The sequence below is a fragment of the Nycticebus coucang genome, chromosome 4, assembly GCF_027406575.1.
Source record: "Nycticebus coucang isolate mNycCou1 chromosome 4, mNycCou1.pri, whole genome shotgun sequence".
In the NCBI taxonomy this organism is placed as follows: Eukaryota; Metazoa; Chordata; class Mammalia; order Primates; family Lorisidae; genus Nycticebus; species Nycticebus coucang.
The window spans coordinates 25,667,675-25,692,257 of record NC_069783.1 but is presented as its reverse complement, the minus strand read 5'-3'; the positions used below and the strand labels follow the sequence as shown (position 1 = coordinate 25,692,257).

At 42.8% G+C, this 24,583-nt stretch overlaps 1 protein-coding gene across 3 annotated transcripts in view; it reads left to right on the top strand.

Moving 5' to 3' along the window:
• IFT172 (intraflagellar transport 172) overlaps nucleotides 1-24,583 on the top strand; it is a 48,750-nt gene that overhangs the window by 1,493 nt on the left and 22,674 nt on the right. For all 3 annotated transcript variants that reach the window (XR_008379561.1, XM_053588435.1, XM_053588436.1), the window contains exons 2-18: nucleotides 2,602-2,745; nucleotides 2,951-3,063; nucleotides 3,480-3,519; nucleotides 4,153-4,218; nucleotides 4,414-4,493; nucleotides 5,631-5,718; nucleotides 6,650-6,864; nucleotides 8,533-8,656; nucleotides 9,037-9,132; nucleotides 12,298-12,459; nucleotides 12,822-12,872; nucleotides 13,117-13,220; nucleotides 13,698-13,783; nucleotides 18,832-18,944; nucleotides 19,760-19,927; nucleotides 23,960-24,096; nucleotides 24,320-24,427. Coding sequence is in view for 2 of the 3 variants with exons in the window: in XM_053588435.1 (XP_053444410.1) it covers nucleotides 2,602-2,745; nucleotides 2,951-3,063; nucleotides 3,480-3,519; nucleotides 4,153-4,218; nucleotides 4,414-4,493; nucleotides 5,631-5,718; nucleotides 6,650-6,864; nucleotides 8,533-8,656; nucleotides 9,037-9,132; nucleotides 12,298-12,459; nucleotides 12,822-12,872; nucleotides 13,117-13,220; nucleotides 13,698-13,783; nucleotides 18,832-18,944; nucleotides 19,760-19,927; nucleotides 23,960-24,096; nucleotides 24,320-24,427 (1,895 nt within the window). In the remaining variant the exon portion in view is untranslated. The remainder of the gene's footprint in view (nucleotides 1-2,601; nucleotides 2,746-2,950; nucleotides 3,064-3,479; nucleotides 3,520-4,152; nucleotides 4,219-4,413; nucleotides 4,494-5,630; nucleotides 5,719-6,649; nucleotides 6,865-8,532; nucleotides 8,657-9,036; nucleotides 9,133-12,297; nucleotides 12,460-12,821; nucleotides 12,873-13,116; nucleotides 13,221-13,697; nucleotides 13,784-18,831; nucleotides 18,945-19,759; nucleotides 19,928-23,959; nucleotides 24,097-24,319; nucleotides 24,428-24,583) is intronic.

The following is a 24,583-nucleotide window of genomic DNA, read 5'->3' as shown; positions in this document are numbered from 1 at the left end:
ACAATCCAGTGTGGTACATATTGTAGAGAAAGCAGAAATAATTGATTATGGGATTCAGGAAGGCTTCACAGAGGATGTGGTATTTGGAAAATAGAAGGAAATTAGAACAAAAGAGTGTTGTGCTCATTGCTCAGTAAGCTAACCTCTGAATCTGTAATTTAAAAATTCTTCTGCCCTGGGGTAGCGCCTGTGGCTCAGTCGGTTAGGGTGCTGGCCCCACATACCGAGGGTGGCAGGTTCGAACCCGACCTCAGCGAACTACAATAAAAAAAATAGCCGGGTGTTGTGGCAGGTGCCTGTAGTCCCAGCTACTCCAGAGGCTGAGGCAAGGGAATCACTTAAGCCCGGGAGTTGGAGGTTGCTGTGAGCTGTGTGATGCCACGGCATTCTACTGAGGGCCGTAAAGTGAGACTCTGTCTCTACAAAAAAAAAAAAAAAAATTCTTCTGCCCTAATGGAAAAATTGGAAATAAAATCTTTCATCAATCTCAAAATGAGATGATATCATGATGCAGGTAGGGATGAATGCCCAAGATTGGAAAAAGCAATGAAGCAGAATGATCAACAAAGGTTGATGAGGATCTCTCAGCCCTTCTAACCTAATGTAATGAAGAGTTGGGAGGATGATAGTGGTGGTAGTGTGACTATTTTCTGGCTCTAGTTTGAGGATTTGGAGGAAAAGAGCCTTTTCACTTCTGACTTTGGAGATGGGTAGGTTAGGAGTGAAAAGTGACAATGTTTTAAGCCAGGGCTTTAGTGCCCAAGAAATTCAACAATCTGAGCAGAAGCATTTTTATTTCAAGGAAGGAAACCCTTAGTAGCAGAACCATAACAGATCAGAGCTAGTATTGGAAGGGACAGATCTGGTAAGAATAATTCACTTAGACCTCTGTAAAGTAGGTAGTTAAGAAGAAAAAAAGAGTAGCTTTGGCCGGGAAATGTGGGCTTATTACTGTAATCCTAGCATGCTGGGAGGCCGAGGCAGGGGAATTGCTTGAGCTCAGCAGTTGGAGACCAGCTTGAGCAAGAGCAAGACCCATTCTCTAAAAACAGCTGGGGGTTATGGTTGGTGCCTGCAGTCCCAGCTACTTGGGAGGGTCAGGCAAGAAGATCATTTAAGCCCAAGAGTTTGAGGTTGCTATGATCTATGGCCTCACAGCACTCTATCAAGGACAACAGAGTGAGACTTTTGTCTCAAAAAAAAAAAAAAAAAAAAAAGCCAGACGGTGCCTGTGGCTCAATGGAGTAGGGCACCGGCCCCATATGCCAGAGGTGGTGGCAGGTTCAAACCCAGCCCCAGCCAAAAACTACAAAAAAAAAAAAAAAAGATTGGCTTGGCACCCATAGCACAGTGGTTACTGCACCAGCCACATACACCGAGGGTGGCGGGTTCAAACCCTGCTCTGGCATAAACAACTACAACAAAAAAAATAGCCAGGCATTGTGGCAGGTGCCTGTAGTCCCAGCTACTTGGGAAGCTAAGGCAAGAGAATTGCTTAAGGCCAAGAGTTTGAGGTTGCTGTGAGCTGTGACACCACAGCACTCTACTGAGGGTGACATGAGGGTCTTGTCTCAAAGAAAAAGCATCGTTTATCCTAAGTCTCCTTATTTTACTCCCAATTCCAGAACTTTCACTTTCTTTCCCTTTCCTGCCAATAAGACCAAGTATTTAGCATCAAAGACCCTTTTTTTTTTTTTTTTGAGATAGAATCTCACTTTGTCACCCTTGGTAGAGTGCTATGGCATCATAACTCACAGTAACCTCCAACTCTTGGGCTTAAGCTATTCTCTTGCCTCAACCTCCCAAGTAGCTGGGACTACAGGTGCCTGCTATAATGCCTGGCTATTTTTTTGTTGCAGTTGTCACTATTTTTTAGCTGGGTTTGAACCCGCCAGCCCCGGTGTATATGGATGGCGCCCTAACCACTGAGCTACATACAGGTGCCCAGTCCAAATACCCTTCTAAGTTGGCCCCTCCTCTATTCTATTTTCAGAGTGGCTTCAGCTAAACTAAATTACTGTTTCTTGACCCAAACTTCCCTCTTCTTGTGCCATTCCTTCCATCTCAAATAATTTACCACTCAACTGCATCCATTCTTCAAAGCTTAATTTTGATCATTTTAGCATAAAATTATCTCAGATTTCCCCCAAACTATTACAGCACTTTGTACATACTTTTCTTATGGGGCTCTTTCAATTTTGCACCATCTTATTAGATCTGGAACAGCATCTGTGTTTTGCTCTTTGTCTCTCTTTCAGCCTCTAGCCAAGTGCCTTTCTTAGGTGCTCAAAAAAATTAATTGAATGAATGGCTAAAGACCAAAACTTATCAGACCAATTGAATTTATTTTAGTAGCAAACCTGGGATATGAGGGAACAAAGAGGCCATTGCAGGGATTTGGTGCATTGCCTCTTAGTGCATTTGCATAATGGGTCTCTAGAAGTGTGTTGTTCTCACATTCACATAGCCATCTCTGCTTTGAAGATAGGACCATGACTGGAGGAAAATTGACCAAAATCACACTAGAAATAATGGAACTAGAAATGTTTTTGGTACTCTAGACCAGCACTTGGCTTTATTTTTACTCCTTTGCCTCTGCAGGATGGAGCTGCAAAGGTGACCTGTATGGCTTGGTCCCAGAACAATGCCAAGTTTGCTGTCTGCACAGTAGATCGAGTAGTACTGCTGTATGATGAACATGGAGAACGGAGAGATAAATTTTCCACCAAACCAGCAGACATGAAGGTGAAGAGAGTATTCATGTCTACCATGTTGATAGGGCTTTATGAACCTGGGAGCCTGCCTCCTAGCTATTAATGTAGGAAATTGCATATCTCCACTTTTTATCAATTCCTCTAGCTCATTAGAACACACATGTACCTTTTCTCTATTTTCTTTTTCATGTGTACTCATTACTTGTTTTTCTTTTCTTTTTTTTTTTAACTCTTAGTATGGCAGGAAGAGCTATATGGTGAAGGGAATGGCTTTTTCTCCTGATTCCACTAAAATTGCTATAGGACAGACTGACAACATCATCTATGTCTACAAGATTGGAGAAGATTGGTGAGGATAGAGATTGGGAGATGGGATGGCCTAGAGAAAAGGGGAAGGCAAGGGAAATGTCTTACTGGGGAGGGAAAATAGGAAGAAGAGCCAAGTATGGGCATGGAAGACAAGAGTTTCTGGAGACTGCTTTTGTTACTTCTTTACCTTTGCCTATCTTATGTGTTCTGCAGTCCTATTCCTGGAAGAAACAGTCTAAGGTCAACAAGAGGCCCAGAATGATATTGCATCTTTGCTTTGTTCCAAAGCTACTCAGGCTCCCTTGTATGCCTCCTTTCAGGGCTCTTGCAGAGTTGTAGGAAACACTAGTGGGCCAGGGAAGATGTCTGCTCTTGTTTCCCTTCCCTCAGCATCATTTTAAGTAATTAATTTATATAAGTGGTTTTTAATATGCTTTCCCTCCTTTTATTTGGCAGGGGTGACAAGAAAGTCATCTGTAACAAGTTCATCCAGACGGTAAAGTTCAGACCAGTCCCTGGGAGTTTAAGATGAGCAAACATGTATCAATGTGTCTTCTTATAAATGCAACTAGGAGTTGTATTTTCTTTTTTTTTAATTAATTAATTAATTTAATTTTAGATTAATATGAGAGTATAAGGGATTAGGTTACATTGTTTGCATTTGTTAGGTAAAGTCCACATTGTAGTTGAGCTCTTCACCAGGAGGGATTCCATATACCTATATCCTTATTTTGTGCCTGTGAGGTGAGAACTTACCAAACCCCCTCCCTGCCTTCTCCCTTCCCTGCTCCCCCCACACTTGAATTTAATTGTGTTTTTCTCTCATGTGGGTATGTGGTTGTTCATCTACTGGTTTCATATTAGTATTTAGAACATTAGATGCTTGCTTTTCCATTCTTGTGTTACTTAACTAAGGAGAACCTTCTATTTTCTAACATCTGAATCTGACCTTTCCCACTGCAAGGATGGAGCTGCCTGGCTGTTCTTTGTCATCTTTCCTCCTTAGAGCCCAGTTGTATCTCCTCCTATCCTTCCCTAGAGGAGACTGGGGTGGGAAGTATTCAGGTTGTTATAAACATGCTACCCCACACAGATGGGGTTAATCCTTTTCATCATTTCTTTCATACAGAGTGCTGTTACTTGCCTGCAGTGGCCCGCAGAGTACATCATTGTCTTTGGATTGGCTGAAGGGAAGGTAAAAGAGAGAAGGGAAACACAGGAGAGCTATTGGATGGGGATGATGGTTCTGAAGAGAGGAATATGGTTCCTCTTCTCTTTTAGGATCTAGTTGTATACCAGTTTTATGAGGGGGGGTTTCTGTTTTTCTTTGGACCTGGATAAAATTTAAAATAGCCTAACCACAGATTTGTATTCACTCTCCCATTTTCAGGTTCGTTTAGCAAACACCAAAACTAATAAATCATCTACCATCTATGGGACTGATTCTTACGTGGTATCACTGACAACAAAGTGAGTAAGGAAGAGTAGTATCACAAGAGCTTAGAAATAGGCTGGACATTGTGGCTCACACCTGTAATCCCAGCACTTGAGAGGCCAAGGCGGGGGGATTGCCTGAACTCACAGGTTTGAGACCAGCCTGAGCCAGAGCTAGATCCCACCTCTAATAAAATAGCCAGGCGTTGTGGCTGGTGCCTATAGTCCCAGCTACTTGGGAAGCTGAGGCAAGAGGATCACTTGAGCCTAAGAGTTTGAAGTTGCTGTGAGCTAAGATACCACATTACTCTAACGAGGGTGACCAACTAAGACTCTGTCTCAAAAAAAAAAAAAAAAAGAAATAAAAAGCTTAGAAATATAAGGAAAAGGCTGTGGGACCAGGCATTATGGTGGCTCACACCTGTAACCCTAACACTCTGGGAGGCCAAGGGTGGGGGTGTGTGGGTTGCTTGAGCTCAGGAGTTGAAGACCAATCTGACCAAGAGTGAGACCCCATACTAAAAAATAGAAAAGTCTAGCCGGGGCTCGGCACCTGTAGCTGAGTGGTTAGGGTGCCAGCCTTGTAATGCTGGGGCTGGTAGGTTCAAACCCAGCCCAGGCCTGCTAAACAATGACAACAACAACAAAAAAAATAGCCAGGCATTATGGCAGAAGCCTATAGTCCCAGCCATTTGGGAGGCTGAGGCAAGAGAATTGCTTAAGCCCAAAAGTTTGAGGTTACTGTGAGATGTGATGCCAGAGTACTTTACCAAGGGTGACATAATGAGACTTTGTCTCAAAAAAAAAAAAAAAAACTAGATGGGTGTCGTGGCAGGTGCCTATAGTCCCAGCTACTCTGAAGGCTGAGGCAGGAGGATCGCTTGAGCCCAAAAGTTTGAAGTTGCTGTAAGCAGTGATGCCACAGCACTCCCAGGGTGACACAGTGAGATTCTGTCTCAAAACAAAAACAAAAACTAACAGCAATAACAACACAACAGAAATGGAAAAAGCTGGGGGAAAGTCTGAACTGGAAGACTGTAGTATGAAAGATTGGGAGGACTATTAGCAGGAAACACAGACAGTTGTGTTTGACAGTATTCTATTCTTGGTGAGATAGAATACTTTTATTTCTTCCTGTATTTCTCGTCTTTTCTCCTTTTCCCCTATTTTTAGTTGCTCTGGGAAAGGAATTCTCTCCGGTCATGCAGATGGTACCATTGTTAGGTATTTCTTCGATGATGAAGGCTCTGGAGAGTCACAGGTATGAATAAGGGACACTGTGGGATAGGGGATAAGGAAATTCCAGGAGGCCTCCTACAGGAGATTGGACATCTAAGACTTTAGATGTAGTCCTAGGGGAGGAGGCCAGAGGAGTGAGACACCAGGGGGAGAGAATGCTGGAAGAAGCCACAGAGAGAACTTGTGTTTAGGAGGCTGGAGCTTTCTATATGTGGTTTTTAGGGAAGGGGTGAAAGCACCTTGAGACAAAGAGAAATAAAGATTCTGAGAGGAATGCAAAGTGGAAATTATTCCCATTTATGTAAAATAATATATAAATTCATAGAAAAAAAGGAGTTTACTCTGGAGTGGGGAAAGGGAAAAGATGGGGGAATAAAAGGAAACTTTCAGTGGCGCCTGTGGCTCAAGGAGTAGGGCGCCGGTCCCACATGCTGGAGGTGGCAGGTTCAAACCTAGCCCTGGCCAAAAACCAAAAAAAAAAAAAAAAAAGGAAACTTTCATGTTTTACTCTATATAATTCTATATTGTTTGAATCATTTTACATTAAGAATTACTTGTATAGTAATTAAATTTAGTCCTCCTGGGAAAAAAAAAAAAAAAACAATAATAAAGGACCTCTGTGCTCTCTGTGGGCCTAGACAGTATTGGTTGTTTTGTAGGACATCTCTTTTTGGGGAGTCTTACTAGGTGCATATTAAAGATGTCCAACACATAAATATTTTGAGGTTTTTCTAGAGCACAAGGTCAATGTGTGCTTTTGGCATGTGTGAGTGTGAGACAGAAAGATAATTTGTGAAAGCTTCAGGATTAGTATATGTGTTAGGATGAGAAAATGTTGGGGGAAAGATTTCTGAATGGTAGAATGGTCAGGGGGGTGTATCGGGTGTTGGAAATGAGGAATTTCTAGGGTAAAGTCTTCAGTCAGTGATTGAAACCTTCTACTTTTGTCTTAGGGGAAGTTGGTTAACCACCCATGCCCACCATATGCTTTGGCTTGGGCAGCCACCAGCATCGTGGCTGCAGGCTGTGATAGGAGGATTATAGCCTATGGAAAGGAAGGCCATGTGCTACAAACTTTTGATTATAGTCGTGACCCTCAGGAGCGGGAGTTCACCACAGCTGCAGCAAGTCCTGGGGGCCAGTCTGTCGTGCTGGGAAGTTATGACAGGTGGGTCCCTTTCCAGTTGCATCTTCTGACTACTTTCCCTATGAACATCCTGTGCTTTAGCCAAATTATTCTGAGCCAGAGTGGGAGACTGGACCAGAAGCAAGTGTATTTCGAAAAAGTTTATCAGGGGCAGTGCCTGTGGCTAGTGAGTAGGGCGCCAACTCCATAAGGATGGCGGGTTCAAACCCAGCTCCGGCCAAACTGCAACAACAAGAAAAAAAAACACCTGGGCATTGTGGCAGGTGCCTGTGATCCCAGCTGGAGGTTGCTGTGAGCTGTGACGCCACAGCCCTCTACTGAGGGTGACAAAGTGAGACTCTGTCTCAAAAAAAAAAAGAAAGAAAGAAAAGAAAAAGTTTCTCAGATTATAATTCATGCACTTTCTTCTTCCTGCTTCCACTATCCATTAGTACTCTGGCAGTTCTAGAATGTACTATGCCTTTCTGTCTCTCCCTGGGCTTCTGCAGAATTCCTCTCCACTTTGTGTTCCCATTGCCCTTTGAGACCACTGGTTTAGAGTATATCACTTTATATTATAGTTTGTTGTCTTTATCTATCTGACTAAATTGAAGAGTCCTTGAAAAGTGGGCTTATGGCTCAGCGCCGTAGCACAGTGGTTAAGGCACCAGCCACATACACTGAGGCTGGCAGGTTTGAACCCAGCCAGAACCAGCTAAAAAACAACCATCACAACTGCAACAAAAAATAGCCGGGTGTTGTGGTGGGTGCCTGTAGTCCAGCTACATTGGAGGCTGAAGCAAGAGAATCGCTTAAGCCCAAGAGTTGGAGGTTGCTGTGAGCTGTGATGCCATGACACTCTATTGAGAGCGACATAGTGAGACTCTGTCCAAAAAAAAAAAAAGAAAGAAAAGTGGGCTTATTATTCATCTTTTTATCTCCAGTGCCTAGATTAATTAGCAGCTGGTGCATAATATATGCTGTAATGTTAGGGTCTGGGTCCTATCTCTTCTTTGGAAAGTGTTTAATCCCAAATTGGTCAGTTCTGTCTTTCTGTCCCCTTCAATCTTATGTGTCTCCTCATGTCCCTTTCTTTCTTCGCTGATGCCTACCATTTCTCTTTTCTTTTTCCATATTTCAGTGCTCTTCGCAGCTCATTTTTAATCACTTGTCTTTTTTCTTTTTTGAGACAGAGTCTCAAGCTATTGCCCTAGGTAGAGTGCCGTAGTGTCACAGCTCACAGCAACCTCAAACTCATGGGTGTAAGCGATTCTCTTGCCTCAGCCTCCCAAGTAGCTGGGACTACAGGTGCCTGCCATACGCCCAGCTATTTTTTTGTTGTTGTTGTTGCAGTTGTCATTGTTGTTTAGCTGGCCTCGGTGCATGTGGCCACGCCGTAACCACTGTGCTACTGGCTCTGAGCCTTTTCACTTGTCTTTATCTTTTGTTTTCTCTACTCCCATCACTCTTTTTTATCCAGCTGAAAATAGTAAATCCTATTAATTTTCATGCATTTTACTTTTGCATTGATTTTCCCAACTTACTTCCTTGGCATCTTTTGGCTTCTCCTGCTAGACTACCTAGCTTGTCTGTTCTCTTTTATTTCCCTTCTTCTCTAATATAGCAAAACTAATTTTCTTCAGTTACTAGCTTGTTTTCACTCTTTTCCTCAGCCTCTATCTTTTCTAAAAGCCACATATTTTATTTCAGACTTCGGGTGCTCAACTGGAGCCCTCGAAGAAGCATCTGGGAAGAAGCAAAGCCCAAGGAAATTGCCAACTTATACACTATCACTGCCTTGGCCTGGAAGCGAGATGGCTCACGACTCTGTGCAGTATGTTAATAGTAATCTCTTTCTGAATTGCTTAAACTAGAAAACAATCTTGCTTTTCCAAAGGCACTCTCCCCTGACACTAAAGAATCACCTATTTCATTTTGACCCCAACCTAAAATCTGCGGTTAAAGGCTGGAAAGAAAAATACATACTTTATTGGATGCCCAGAGGAACCAAGAGTTGTATGGCAGGGCTGATTTCTCCCTTCTTATACCATCATTATGTGCTGTATATTGAGTTCTATGGTTGTACCCTTTCTCTTTCTGATACTTCCAAAAACTTCTAGCCCTTTTACTGCCAACTTTTCTGTAGATTCTAGAGATTATCTCATGCCAGTGTACCGTGTGTGTTACCTGTTATGCTGTCACTTTCCCATCTAGGGCACACTTTGTGGTGGCGTGGAACAGTTTGACTGCTGCCTCCGAAGGAGCATTTATAAGAACAAATTTGAGCTGACATATGTGGGACCTAGCCAGGTAAGCAAATTATACTTGACTGCACTGAAACCTCGCGCGGCTCACTCATCCTCGTTATACTTCCCTGTCTTTGGCCACAAAGCATCAAATTTAACCTTCATCCCTCTGGTAGAGCTGTTCTGGGGAACAGAATGTGTTAGGGCAACTCCCTGGCAACTTCCTGTTTAGTTCTTCCAGATTGTTGTAAGAAAAGAGTTTTTTGTTTTTGTTGTTTTTTTCTTAGACTAGTCAAGTTTTGAGTACCAGGCTTAAGAGGTACAGCAATTCCCACTTAGGCCTTCCGGGTTTAAGACTTTATTTCTATACACTGTCAACTAGGGAATTTCATGAATAGGATTAGAAACGTGAACTCTTGTTTTATGGCCTCTGAGCTCACTGTATATGATATTGCAAGCTAATTTCTCAGTTCTTGAGCCCATTTTTCTCTTTTCTCTACCTCTCTCTTTGCTTCCATTTATTACTCATTGGTTTCTTCATTCTTATTTTTTGTTCGTCTTTGTGGGGAAGGGTTGTGACAGAAATTCATTCTGTTGTCTAGGCTGGAATGTAGTAACATCATCATAGCTTACTGCAAACTTAAACTCCTGGGCTCAGGTGATCTCCCTGCTTAAGTCTATTGAGTAGCTGGCACTATAGCATTCTTTTATTCTCTCCAGAAACATTTCTCCATTCTTTTTTTTTTAGAGAGACAGAGTCTCACTTTATTGCCCTGGGTAGAGTGCCATGGTGTCACAACTCACACCAACCTATAACTCCTGGGCTTAGACGATTCTCTTGCCTCAGCCTCCCGAGTAGCTGGGACTACAGGTGCCCGCAACAACACCCGGCTATTTTTTTGTTGCAGTTTGGCCAGGGCCAGGTTCGAACCTGCCACCCTTGGTATATGGAGCTGGCGCCCTACCCACTGAACCATGGGCACCGCCCACATTTCTCCATTCTTGCCTATGGGTTAGCCTTGTTAGGCATTGAGAATACAAAAATGATTATGTTGGCTCAGCGCCTGTGGCTCAAGTGACTAAGTGGCTAAGGTGCCAGCCATATACACCAGAGCTGGCAGGTTCGAATCCAGCCTGGGCCTGCCAAAGAACAATGACAGCTACAACCAAGAAAAAAAAATGATTATGTAAGACATTGTCTCTTAGTCAAGGAGGTCATTATAATAGAGAACACAGACATATCAAAAAATTAGCTTCGATAACCTGAGAGACAGGTATTTAAAAAAGACCAAAAAAGGCAGCACCTGTGGCTCAAGAAGTAGGGCGCTGGCCCCATATGCTGGGGGTGGTGGGTTCAAACCCGGCCCTGACCACAAACTGGAAAAGAAAAAGACAAAAAATTCCTGTGAGGCTTGGCGCCCATAGCTCAGTGAGTAGGGCACTGGCCACATGCACCGAGGCTGGCATGTTACAGCCTGGCCCAGGCCTGCTGAACAATAATGACAATTGCAACCAAAAAATAGCCGAGAGTTGTGGCGGGCACCTGTAGTCCCAGCTACTTGGGAGACTGAGGCAAGAGAATCGCTTAAGCCCAAGAGTTTGAGGTTGCTGTGAGCTGTGACACTACAGCACTCTACCAAGGGCAACATAGTGAAACTCAAAAAAAAAAAAAATCGTATGAGAATCTGATGAAAAAAAAAGAAAAAAAGAAAGAAAAGAAAATTAGCTTAAATCAGCAGCAAAGAAAAAATGATATCAACATTAGCCACAGCATGCTCTTGGAGTCCTAGCTACTTGTGTAGGCTGAGGTGGGAGGATTGCTTAAGCCCAGAAATTGGAAGCCAGCCTGAGCAACACAGGGAAACCTCGTCTCTAATAAATAAATGGGGCGGTGCCTGTGGCTTAGTGGGTAGGGCGCTAGCCCCATATACCAAGGGTGGCAGGTTCAAACTCGGCCCAGCCAAACAACAACAAAATAGTTGGGCTTTGTGGCGGGCACCTGTAGTCCCAGCTACTCGGGAGGCTGAGGCAAGAGAATCGCCTAAGCTCAAGAGTGGAGGTTGCGGCGGTGCCTGTGGCTCAATGGGGTAGGGCGCCGGCCCCATATGCCAGAGGTGGCAGGTTCAAACCCAGCCCTGGCTAAAAACGTCAAAGAAAAAAAAAAAAAAAAAGAGTGGAGGTTGCTGTGAGCTGTGACACCATGACACTCTATCGAGAGTGCTAAAGTGAGACTATCCAAAAAAAAATAAATGAATGAATGAGTGATGCAGATAAATGGCATAAAGATTTGTACAAAGAGCTGTAGGAACAAGGAGTGGTTTTTACCCAGGGCACTTTCAGAATTATAGCACTTTCAGGAGGCTGAGGCAAGAGAAGCGCCTAAGCCCATGAGTTGTAGGTTGGTGTGAGCTGTGATGCCACAGCACTCTACCGAGGGCAATAAAGTGAGACTTTGTCTCTAAAAGAACAAACAAAAAAAAAACACTGGGGTGGCGCCTGTAGCTCAGTAGATAGAGCACTGGCCCCATATACTGAGGGTGGCGGGTTCGAACCTGAGCCTAGCCAAACTGCAACAAAAAAATCACCAGGCTTTGTGGTGGGCACCTGTAGTCCCTGCTACTCGGGAGGCTGAGGCAAGAGAATTGCCTAAGCCCAAGGGTTGGAGGTTGGTGTGAGCTGTGACGGCATGGCACTCTACCAAGGGCAATAAAGTGAGACTCTGTCTCTATAAAAAGAAAAAAAAAAGTATTTCATAAATAGTAAATCCTATGTAAGTGTAAGGTTTTACCATTATCAACAATATCCTAGGCCAGGTGAGGAAACAAGGTATTAGCTTTATCTAGCACTGTTAAGATGGTGAGGCCAAGCATGGTGCTTGTGTCTGTAATCCTAGCACTCCGGGAGGCCAAGGCAGGAGAATCACTTGAGCTCAGGAGTTTAAGACCAGCCTGAGCAAGAGTGACCCCCTCTCAATTAAAAGTAGAAAAATTAGCCAGGTGTTATGGTAGGTACCTGTAGTTCCAGCTACTCTGGAGGCTGAGGCAGGAGGATCACTTGAACCCAGGAGTTTGAAGTTCCTGTGAATATGGCTGAGGCCATGGCACTCTAGCCTAAGGCAAAAGAATTGAAACTCTGTCTCTAAATAAATAAGTAAGGCCAAGGGACACAGCACACTTATCTCCCTTTTGAGCTGGCAAACCAAAGGGGCTCAGACTTGTTCCTTACCAAGGTGATTGTGAAGAACCTATCATCAGGCACCCGAGTAGTACTGAAGTCTCACTATGGCTATGAAGTAGAAGAGGTGAAAATCCTGGGAAAGGAACGTTACTTGGTGGCCCACACATCAGACACGCTGCTGCTGGGAGACCTGAATACTAATCGCCTTAGTGAGGTAGGAACCAAAGATGGAGGTAGAGGAAGTAGTTTCTTTGCTTGCTAATTCTTGGGATCAGTAGTCCCTAGGGGTAAGATCTCCATGGGAAGTGCTAATATTCTGTTGTAAGGGCCCTGGTTTCAGGGAAGGAAACCTAGGAGGTTTAGAATCCTGGAGTTTGAATCACCATAATTGGACTGTTTTTATGCTCTCTCTCTCAAAAACATAGGGAATAGGGCAGATCCTGACATAGCACCTCTTTTTTACAGTGCCAAAGCCTCCCTAAATATTATTTTTCTGACTCCCACTCTGTCATTCTTTTAAGTGTTATCTTAAAAAATGATACACGTTGCGTCTTCTGTCTCCCTCCCCCTTTATAGGTAGCCTGGCAAGGATCTGGCAATGAGAAATATTTTTTTGAAAATGAAAATGTGAGTAGAGCTTCATTCACCATCACCATCTTGCTTAGCCACCTCCTAGTTTCTGTGTCAGAAGGATGGCAAGTGGAAAGAGATGGGGAGACAGCAGATAAAGAAAGGGGAAGGATGTAATAGGCAGGGGAGCAGAACAAGAAGAAATGTGGGTGTCTCCTACAACTGACAATATACCTCCTCTGCTGTTTTTCTTACTCTTCATGCAACCTTCCCACCATATAACAGCCCCATTCTTTCCTAGGTATGCATGATCTTCAATGCTGGAGAGCTAACTCTGGTAGAATATGGGAGTAATGATACCTTGGGTTCTGTACGCACTGAATTCATGAACCCTCACCTCATCAGGTAACCTCACAAGATTCTCTAAACCATTAAAACCCCAAAAAATTCCATTTTGAATTCTAAAGTCTGTGTCCTTGGGTTAATCTAAAAACTTCATACTAGGGCCGGGTGTGGTGGCTCTTGCCCGTAATCCTAACACTGTGGGAGGCCGAGGCAGGTGGATTGCCTGAGCTCACAGGTTTAAGACCAGCCTGATTGAGAGCGAGACCCTATCTCTAAAAATAGCCTGGCGTTGTGGCAGGCACCTAAAGTCCCAGCTACTTGGGAGGCTGGGACAAGAGAATCGCTTGAGCCCAAGAGTTTGAGGTTGCTGTGAGCTATGATGCTACAGCACTCTACCAAGAGTGACAAAGTGAGACTCTCTCACAAAAAAATATAAAATAAAATAAAAGACTTTATCCTGTATGGTACTTCACAGTCCTTGATAAACATCCTAACTACCTAAGACCATTTTGCCTTACTTTATACTTCATGTTTCAGCGTCCGTATTAATGAGAGGTGTCAGCGAGGAATGGAAGATAATAAGAAATTGGCTTACCTTGTTGATATTAAAACTATTGCTATAGGTGAGTAAGACTCTCATAATTTTAATAACAGATAGATGTTGCCAGGCATGATGGCTCATATCTGTAATCAAAGCACTTTGGGAAGCCAAGGCAGGAGGATCACTTGAGGCCAGGAGTTTGAGACTAGACTGGGCAATGTAGTGAGACCCAGCTCTACAAAAAAATTTTTTTTAATTAGCCAGGTGGGGTAGTGTGCACCTGTAGTCCCAACTACTTGGGAGGCCGAGGCAGGATCACTTGAGTTTAAGGTTGCAGTTAGCTATGATCATCCTGCTATACTCTAGCCTGGGCAATGGAGCAAAGAACAAGACTATCTCAAAAAAATTAAAAAGAAAAAGAGAATGGAACTCTGGAGTCAAACCATCTCACCTCTCTACTTCTTATGTGCTCTTAGGTAAGTTATTTAACTTTCCTATATCTCAATTTTCTCATAAAAAAATGAGGATACAGCATTAATGTACACAGCTATGATTTAATAAAAAAAATTAGGATACAGGTAGTACCTCATTTGAAATACATTTATGCCTAGTACATATTAAGCACTTAATAAATGTTAGCTGTAAATAATTATGATATTGTTAACTGATACCCAGTTCTGTCATATTCTAACATTTTGTTATATTTACCTTGAATCTTTCATTTCTTACTGATGGACATTTGAATTGCTGATTTTTCACTATTATAGTAATCAGTTCGGTAAGTTCTATACCTAGAATAGAATTGCTAAATTGTAGAGGAGGTATATCTTCAACTTTGCTAAAAATTTCCAAATTGCTCTTCAAAGAGGTTGTACCAGTTTATATTCCCGCCAGCAGTTAGAGTTCTCATTGTTCAGTGTCTTCTCTAACACTTAAAATTGCCTGACTTCATAATTTGGCTCATGATGAATGTGAAATGGTATCTCATTGTGTTAATTTCATTTATTTATTGACCATTTATATTTCTTCTGTGACTTGCCAGTTCCTATCCCTTACTTATTTTTAAAATCAGGTTTTCTCTTCCTTATGATTTGAAGGAGTTCTTTTGCTTATGCGTGGGTAGCCTTTAATGGTTATTTGCATTGTGTATCTGTTGTCTCAACCTGTGGCTTGTTTGTTGTCTCTTCTTGGGCGTCTTTTCGTGTTCAGACATTTTATTTTAATACAGTTCTTCTTCTTTTTTTTTTGAGACAGAGTTTCACTATGTTGCCCTTGGTAGAGTGCTGTGGCATCACAGCTCACAGCAACCTCAAACTCCTGGGCTTAAGTGATTCTCTTGCCTCAGCCTCCCAAGTAGCTGGGACTACAGGCACCCGCCACAATGACTGGCTATTTTTTTGTTGTAGTTGTTGTTGTAGTTGTCATTGTTGTTTAGCAGGCCCAGGCTGGGTTTAAACCTGCCAGCCTTGGTATATATGGCTGGGGCCCTAGGCACTGAGCTACAGGTGCTGAGCCTAATACAGTTCATTTTATCATCAAAAAAATAGTTTGTGATTCTTGAGGTCCTATTCAAGAAATCCTTCTCTAGTCCCTCCTATATTTGAACATTTTTATATTTTGCTTTTCACTTGCAATTTTTTGTATAATGCAAAATAGGGATCTAATTTTATTTTTTTCCATATGTTTAATCATTTATTGGAAGTTCATACTCCACTCACCAATTTGTAATGCCATCTTTGTCATAAATCATGTTTCCAGGGTTGGCGCCTGTGGCTCAAGGAGTAGGGCGCCGGTCCCATATGCCAGAGGTGGTGGGTTCAAACCCAGCCCTGGCCAAAAACCAAAATAAATAAATAAATAAATAAATCATGTTTCCATATCCATAGCGTTCTGTTCATAAGATAGTTTTATATTTCATGAACATTGTATTTCACATTGGGTTGCTGAGCTAAGAAATGTAGATATCTGGGTTTGGCGCCTGTAGCTCAGCAGCTAGGGCACCAGCCACATACACCGTAGCTAGCAGGTTTGAACCCTGCCTGGGCCTGCTAAACAACAATGACAACTATAATAACAAAATAGCCAGGCGTGGCTTGGCACCTGTAGCTCAAGCAGCTAAGGCGCCAGCCACATACACCAGAGCTGGCAGGTTCAAATCCAGCCTGGGCCTGCCAAACAACAATGACAACTACAACTGAAAAATAGCCATGCATTGTGGTAGGTGCCTGTAGTCCCAGCTACTTGGGAGGCTGAGGCAAGAGAATCACTTAAGCCTAGGAGTTTGAGGTTACTGTGAGCTGTGATGTCACAGCACTCTACTGAGGGGCGACATAGTAAAACCATCTCAAAAAAAAAAAAAGAAAGAAAGAAATAGGTGTCTGTAATGGAAATAATAATGTAGACCAGAAGGCTACAATTCTAGTGGCAATAATGAGCTGTTAAGACTTTGGACAAGTTAGTTCACTCTCTTGGTCTCATTTTCAGTGTATGTAAAATGACAGTTTTTTAAATCTTTTTGGCTCACCAACTCCTTTGAGTAATGAAAATCATAGACCACTGGCAGAAAAATATATACGGTACAAACATAACTTTGTATATAATTTCAGGATTCAAAGGAACAGAGTTAGGGTCCTTGCAACTCTAGAATTCTATGATTCCACTTATAATTGGTACATTAGAACATGGCTTTATTATTTTACTTTTTAGTTAAAGGAAGATTCATTTTAAAATTGGTCTTTTCAGTTGACATTAGCTGACCTTTGGTCTTTAGCTTAAGCATATATAACAAAGGCAGCACATTGCTCATTAATAATGTATCATCAGTAAGAATTATAACTAGGCAAAAAAAAAAAAAAAAAGAATTATAAATAGGCTTTAAGCAAGAAACTCCCCAGAAGCATCTCAGCCAACCCTAAAGGGTCTGCTCTAAATGTGATAGTTTCTTATGTCATCTATAAGATTCAGACCAAACTAAAATATTCATTCTCTGCACTGACCAGGCAGAGGTTTTCTCTATTTTTTCTGTGTGCCTTCCCCACTGTTCACTCTTCAGTGCTTTTACAGCATAGCCACTCAAACCTGCAGGTAACTCCTTAGAGCAAATATTATCATCAAAGTAATTTGTTTTTCTTTCTCTCTCTTTTTTTTTTAGAGATAGAGTCTCACTTTATCACCCTCGGTAGAATGCTATGGTATTATAGCTCACAGCAACCTCAAACTCTTGGGCTTAAGTGATTCTCCTGCCTCAGCTTCTCAAATGCTCGGGACCACAGGCACCCACAACAATGCCCAGCTATTTTTTGTTGCAGTTGTCACTGTTGTTTAGCTGGCCCAGGCCAGGTTCAAACCTGCCAGCCTTGGTATATGTAGCTAGTGCTATAACCACTGTGTTATGAGCACCAAGCCTGGAGATAAATAATTTTTTTTTTTTTTTTGCTATGAGCACCAAGCCTGGAGATAAATAATTTTTTTTTTTTTTTTTGAGACAGTTTCTCACTACATCACCCTCGGTAGAATGCCCTGGCTTCACAGCTCACAGCAACCTCAAACTCTTGGGCTTACGTGATTCTCTTGCCTCAGCCTCCCAAGTAGCTGGGACTGCAGGCATCCGCCACAACGCCTGGCTGTTTTTTTGTTGCAGTTGTTTTTAACTGTTGTTTAGCTAGCCCAGGCCGGGTTCAAACCCACCACCCTCAGTGTATGTAGCTGGCACCGTAGGTAACCACTGTGCTAGCCGTGCCAAGCCTGGAGTTAAATAATTCTGAAACAGACTTGAGTTTCGTAGGCATTCTAGCAAAATTACATATGTTAGCCATTCACATTCCCCAATGACACACACTAGATCAATGTAATATTCTTAAACCCCACCATAAGATTATAAAACGTAGGGCTGGGTACAGTGGCTTACGCCTGTAATCCGGGCACTCTTGGAGGCCGAGGCAGGTGGATCACCTAAGCTCACGAGTTTGAGACCAGCCTAAGCTATAGCAAGACCCTGTCTCTAAAAATAGTGAGGCATTGTGGCAGGTGCCTATAGTCCCAGCTACATGGGAGGCTGAGGCAAGAGAATCACTTGAGCCCAGGATTCTGAGATTGCTATGAGCTATGACACCATGGCACTCTACTGGGGCCAACAAAGTGAGACTCTGTCTCAAAAAACAAAAAAAAGATTATAAGACCAGATTTTATACATTATGTACAGAAGCATGTGAATCTCTCTCTATTTACTTTTTTTTTATTAAATTATAGCTGTGTATATTGATATAATCATGGGGCATCATTCACTAGCCTCACAGACCGTTTGAGACAGAGATTCACTATGTTGTCCTCAGTAGAATGCTATGGCATCACAGCTCACAGCAACCTCAAATTCTTGGGCTTAAATAGTTCTCTTGCCTCAGCCTCTTAAGCAGTTGGGAATAGGCACCCGCCACAATGCCTAGCTATTTTTTTTATTGTAGTTGTCATTGTTGTTTAGCAGGCCTGGGCTGGGTTCAAACCCGCCAGATCCAGTGTGTGTGGCTAGCGCCCTAATCACTGAGCTATGGGTGCCGAGCTGCACGCACAATCTCTCTCTCTCTCTCTTTTTTTTTTTTTTTATTTTGAGACACTCAAGCTGTCACCCTGCCTGGGCGTCATCGCTCAAACAGCAACCTCAAACTCCTGGACTTAAGCGATTCTCTTGCCTCAGCCTCCCAAGTAGCTGGAACTACAGGCGCCTGCCATAATGCCCGGCTATTTTTTTGTTGCAGTTTTCGTTGTTGTTTTAGCTGGCCCTTGCTGGGTTCAAACCCGCCAGCCTCGGTGTATGTGGCCAGCGCCCTACCCACTGAGCTATGAGCGCCACCCTCTCTTTTGTTTTGAGACAGAGTCTGGCTCTGGCACCCTGACTAGAGTGCTGTGGCATTGTATCTCACAGCAACCTCAAGTTCTTGAGCTCAAGCAATCCTCTTGCCTCAGTTTTTCTATTTTTAGTAGAGATGGAGTCTTATTATTGCTCGGGATGGTCTCAAACTCCTGAACTCAGGCAGTCCATCCACCTTGGCCTCCCAGAGTGCTAGGATAACAAGTGTGAGCCACTGAGCCTGACCTTGAATCTCTCTTCTAAACCCTTTCTTCTTTGTTCTATAGTGGATCTGATTGGTGGTTACAACATTGGCACCATCAGTCATGAGAGCCGTGTGGATTGGCTGGAACTTAATGAGACTGGACACAAGCTCCTCTTCAGGGACCGGAAACTTCGTGTAAGAAGGGTTACTAGGGCCTTAGGTATTGGCTGGCCCATAGCAGGTGTGAGACAACCTGCTGCCAGGGTTTATAGGGGAGCAGGATGAGGCATAATTCCTTTACCATTCCATTAGCATAGCAGAAGGCACAGGAGAATGAACATTTCTGCAGCCAACATCACAACCCATCCTATATTACTCTTGAGGAGATTGTATTATGATAACAATAACGTCAAGAGAAGGGTTTGGAAGTTGGTTACTCGCTTACTATTCACAAGTGTATGCCCTCGTGAAATGTTCTTAGCCCTGCATTGCTCCTCTCCATGCCTAGCTGACCTTTACCCAGTCCTGCTGCTTCGGTGCTTTTCAGCCAAGAAGATCTGGCAGCATCCAAGCTGGCTGGAGGACCTTGTCCTACTAGTCTCTCGTTAATTCTCATCCCTGTATGGTAGCACCAAAGAGACAATCTGGTAATTTTTCATTTTGGTGAAAGCCACATCACAGATTTCTAGATCATTTAGTTTGTCTAGTGGGCTTACTTTTATAATCCAAATTGGCAACTGGCCCAGAGTTATTCCAAGTGTGAAAGTCTGACCTTCACCTAACTTACATTCCCAGGATGTAGATCTTTGCATTATTTGTAGATCTTTGCTTTATTTCACCAGAGTCGAGACATACCAACTGAGCATTAAGGGCTGGAGGTCAGTAAGCTTTAAACTTCACGTACCTGACTGGAGGGTTAACTTACCACATTTCATCATTAGGAAATGGTCAAATCAGGGAACAATCATACATCCCCTTCTAAATCTGTTATCTGCTTCTTCTTTCTTCAGTTGCATCTGTATGATATTGAAAGCTGCTCTAAGACAATGATCCTCAACTTCTGCTCCTACGTGCAATGGGTTCCAGGAAGTGATGTGCTAGTAGCTCAGAACCGAAGCAATCTGTGTGTGTGGTACAACATTGAGGCACCTGAGAGGGTCACCATGTCCTCTATTAGGGTATGTTAACACCAGGGTATCAGGCTGATTGATTAGACCCACGAGGAGACTCTGAAGATTACTTGGTTTTCTCTGCCTGCCATTCATAATCTCTATGATGAAGTTGGCAAGTAAAGCTTAGACTTGTGGATCAACCCCTGGAACCATCCTCATTCAGATTCCTGACTTTGTATTAGACCTTTGGAGTATGGTTCTATTATAATGGCCCTGGGAATTCACCAAGTCCTAATGTAGAGTTCCCCCAAGACTGGCAAATTCCTGATAAGAAGGATGGTTCTAGTATCTCCTTGGGTGTCAATTTTCTGTTATAGGCTGTACAGAGTTCCTTTTTCTCAAATTGCAGATCAGACCCTCTCTCTTACCCTGCTATATAACATCACACACACCGAGTAATCTTTCAGAATCTGGAAGAAGCCTATGAAAGCAGAGAAGAGAGGCAGGCCTAAGCTAGGATAGGATGACTGGTGTGGGTGTGGCCAGAACATTGATGTTTTCTTGTTGTCCTTTTTCCATAACTTTTTTTTTCCTCCTTTCTTGCCTTTAGACTGACTGAGGTCTAAAATTTGTTTCATTGTTTTCTTAATACCATTTTTTCCAACTTTTTTGCTTTAGATGTTATATATCCTATTTCTATAGAGTTAACCTTGAAAGTTTAATATAAATTAGCAAAGTCTAAAGTTAATCAGCATCTAATATCCCTTTCCCCTGCAGACATTACAAAGACCTTAAAAGGCCATAACTTTGGGGCGGCGCCTGTGGCTCGGTTGGTAGGGTACCGGCCCCATATACCGAGGGTGACGGGTTCAAACCCGGCCCCGGCCAAACTGCAACCAAAAACTAGCCGGGCGTTATGGCGGGCGCCTGTAGTCCCAGCTACTCAGGAGGCTGAGGCAAGAGAATCGCTTAAGCCCAGGAGTTGGAGGTTGCTGTGAGCTGTGTGATGCCACGGCACTCTACCGAGGGCCATAAAGTGAGACTCTGTCTCTACAAAAAAAAAAAAAAAGGCCATAACTTTGGGTGGCGCCTGTGGCTCAAGGAGTAGGGCGCCGGTCCCATATGCCGGAGGTGGCAGGTTCAAACCTAGCCCCGGCCAAAAAACAAAAAAACTAAATAATAAAAAGTTTAAAAAAAAAAAAAGGCCATAACTTTGATTACTTCATCTTTGCCATTGTCAAGTATTTTAGTTCTAATGTTTTTTCCCCAAATTAGACATGATTATTTTATACAGACAGAATTCATTTAGATTTACTATCTTGTTTCTATTTTTTTGCTCACCTTTTCTTCTTGTGCTGGCAATCTTCCCTCTGGAATTTTTTTGTTTTTTTTTTTTTTTTTTGGAGATAGAGTCTCATTCTGTTGCCCCAGGCTAGAGTACCATGATATCAGTCTAGCTCACACCAACATCAAACTCCTGGGTTTAAGTAATCCTCCTGACTCAGCCTTCCAAGTAGCTGGGACTACAGGCACCCACCACAATGTCCAGCTAATTTTTCTATTTTTAGTAGAAATAGCTCAGGACTCCTAAGTTCAAGGGATCCTCCCACCTCGGCCTCCCAGAGTGCTGGGATTATAGGTGGGAGCTACTATACCTGGCTCCCTCCAAAATTATTATTATTATTATCTTTTTTTCTTTTTTTTTTTTTTTGGAGACGGAGTCTTTATCACCCTTGGTACCATGCCGTGGCGTCACAGCTCACAGCAACCTCAGACTGTTGGACTTAAGTGATTCTCTTGCCTCAGCCTCCTCAGTAACTGGGACTACAGGCACCCGCCACAATACCCGGCTATTTTTTGTTGCAGTTGTTATTGTTGTTTAGTAGGTCCGGCCCAGGTTCAAACCCACCAGCTTCGGTGTATGTGGCCGGCACCCTACTCACTGAGCTACAGGCTCTGAGCCCAAAATTATTTTTTTCTTGCTGAAGAATATTATTTAGAAATTTCTTTAGTAAAAGTCTCTTTATTGAAAGATGATAAACTCAATTTTTGATTATCTGAAAATGTTTTTATTTAGCCATTCTGAAAAGATACTTGGAGTCAGTATCCAATTCTAGATTGACAGTTAATTTTTCTTAACCTTTTCTAAATGTTGTCCCATTGATTGACTTCTTTTGCTGTTCTGAGGAATTTATCAACAGCCCTTTCTGTATAGTGGATCTCTTTGGTGGGATTTATTTTGTTTATTTATTTATTTATCTTTTTCTTTTTTTTGGAGACAGAGTTTTGCTTTTTTGCCCTCGGTAATGTGCCGTGGCATCACAGCTCACAGCAACCTCTAATTCTTGGGCTTAAGCAATTCTCTTGCCTCAGCCTCCTGAGTAGCTGAGACTACAGGTGCCCACTGCAATGCCTGGCTATTTTGTTGTTGTTGCAGTAGTTGTCATTGTTGTTTAGCTGGCCTGGGCCAGGTTTGAACCCACCAGCCTCCGTGTATATGGCCAGCGCCATAACCACTGTGCTACAGGCACCGAATCATAAATAATTATTTTATATTTTATAACTGTTAGTTTGAATATATGACATTGAAGTCCTAAAATTATTGCTCATAGTTATTATTCTTTCATGTAGTTTGTTTCCTTATATTATATTTTGGTATTTTTATTATTGTGAGTTTATGTTAATTTGAATGTAATCTTTTGAAATCTTGAGGACCTGTAATGGTCACATTTTCCTCCAGAGATGATTCATGTTTGCTTCTGCAGGAATCAGGCGTATTAATGATCTGTAATGATTGCTTTTGTTCACTGCAATAAAGAGTGGACCCCAAGTTTAATGAGGGATTCTCAGATTCAGCCTCATGCTGCTGACAGGCCCAAGGTTTATTCTCCTAATACTGTCTTCGGAGCAACTGAACCTCTCCCATTTCCTCACTTTCCTTTTTTCTTGCTCAGGTTTTAGCTTACTGATCTTTTTCTTTTTGTCTTTCTGCTTTTTTTGAGGAGGAAGGGTGGGCTAGAGGTGGGAAAATTTTTATTCTTCAGGTAAGCCTAGCAATGCATTAAAAATAATATTCCCTTGGCAGCACCCATAGCTCAGTGGGTCGGGCTCTGGCCACATACAACGAGGCTGGCGGGTTTGAACCTAGCCTGGGCCAGCTAAAACAACAATGACAATTGGAACAAATAAAATAGCTGGGCATTGTGGCAGGTGTCTGTAGTCCCAGCTACTTGAGAAGCTGAGGCAAGAGAATCACTTAAGCCCAAGAGTTTGAGGTTGCTGTGAGCAGTGACGCCATGGCACTCTACCTAGGGCAACAGCTTGAGACTCTGTCTCAAAAAAAAAAATAATAATAATAATGTTCCCCCAGGCAGGAGAATCTTTCAAAGCCAGGAGTTTGAGACCAATCTGGCAACATATTGAGACCCTATCTCTACAAAATATTAAGAAAAAAATTATTTGGGTGTGGTGGCACCCCCTGTAGTCCTACCGACTTAAGAGGCTGGGGCGGAGGATTTGATTCATGCCCTGAGCCTCGGCATTTGAGTCTGCAGGGAGCTATGATTGCACTACTGGATTCTAGCCTGAGCAACAAGGCAAGAATCTGTCTCTCAAAAAAAGAGAAAGATCTCTAGTCAAACACCTAGCCATCTTAGGAAACCAGAAAGGGAAGAACAAACTAAAAGTAAGCAGAAGGAAGTAAATAGTGAAGATTAGAGCAGAAATAAATGAAATAGAAAATAGAAAAAATAGTAGAGAAAAATTAACAAAACAGGATTCAAGTCATATTTTAACTAGAGCACCCATAAAAATATCTCCTCTATAAACTAGAAGCAGGAGTGGATGCCATACTTTCTCATTGTAACTCCAGGTATTGGTGCTGTTATAGCTATGAGTATACTTTGACCCAAGGATGTTGCTATAAATAAAGTATTTTTATCTGCTTGACAGAAGGTAAAATGTTAGGAAATCAAAGGCCACTGTGATTCCCTCAGTATGTGAGCACTAGGTTTGGATGAGGGTGGGACTGTTCTGCAATTGATTCAGTGGAAACACTAATCTAGAGTTTGGGTGGGGTGGGGTAATGAACTTTTACAGGGTGATGTTGTAGGTCTGGAGCGGGGCGGAGGAAAGACAGAGGTGATGGTGACAGAAGGTGTGACTGCTGTTGCCTACACACTGGATGAAGGCCTTATCGAGTTTGGAACAGCCATTGATGATGGCAACTACTCCCGGTGAGAGTCTAGCTGATAATCAGTGGGGCGATGGGAGACAAGAACCTGGGGTGGATTGTAAAACTGGCCAGATCTAATAAGGACCTAGTGATCCAGGAAGGAGATTAGAGGAAAAGGGCAAACGGTTGCCGGGCGCCTCCTCCCCTGCCTCCTTACCATTATTCCTCTGTGTCTTCCTATCCCTGCCCTCATCCCTTATGCTTTTGTTTCCTTCTCTTTCCAGCGCAACAGCCTTCTTGGAGACTCTGGAAATGACCCCAGAAACAGAAGCAATGTGGAAAACCTTGAGTAAACTGGCACTAGAGGCAAGGCAGCTACACATTGCTGAGAGGTAAGGTAGACGTGTAGCACTGAGGTGCCAGGCAGCTAGGAGGACGACCACATGATTATCTCCCCTGTGAGCTGCTGCTACCCAGAGTTAAGGCACTATATCCCTTCCCACTGCCACAAATAGCATAGAGCCCTTCCACAGTCTTTATTCCCAACA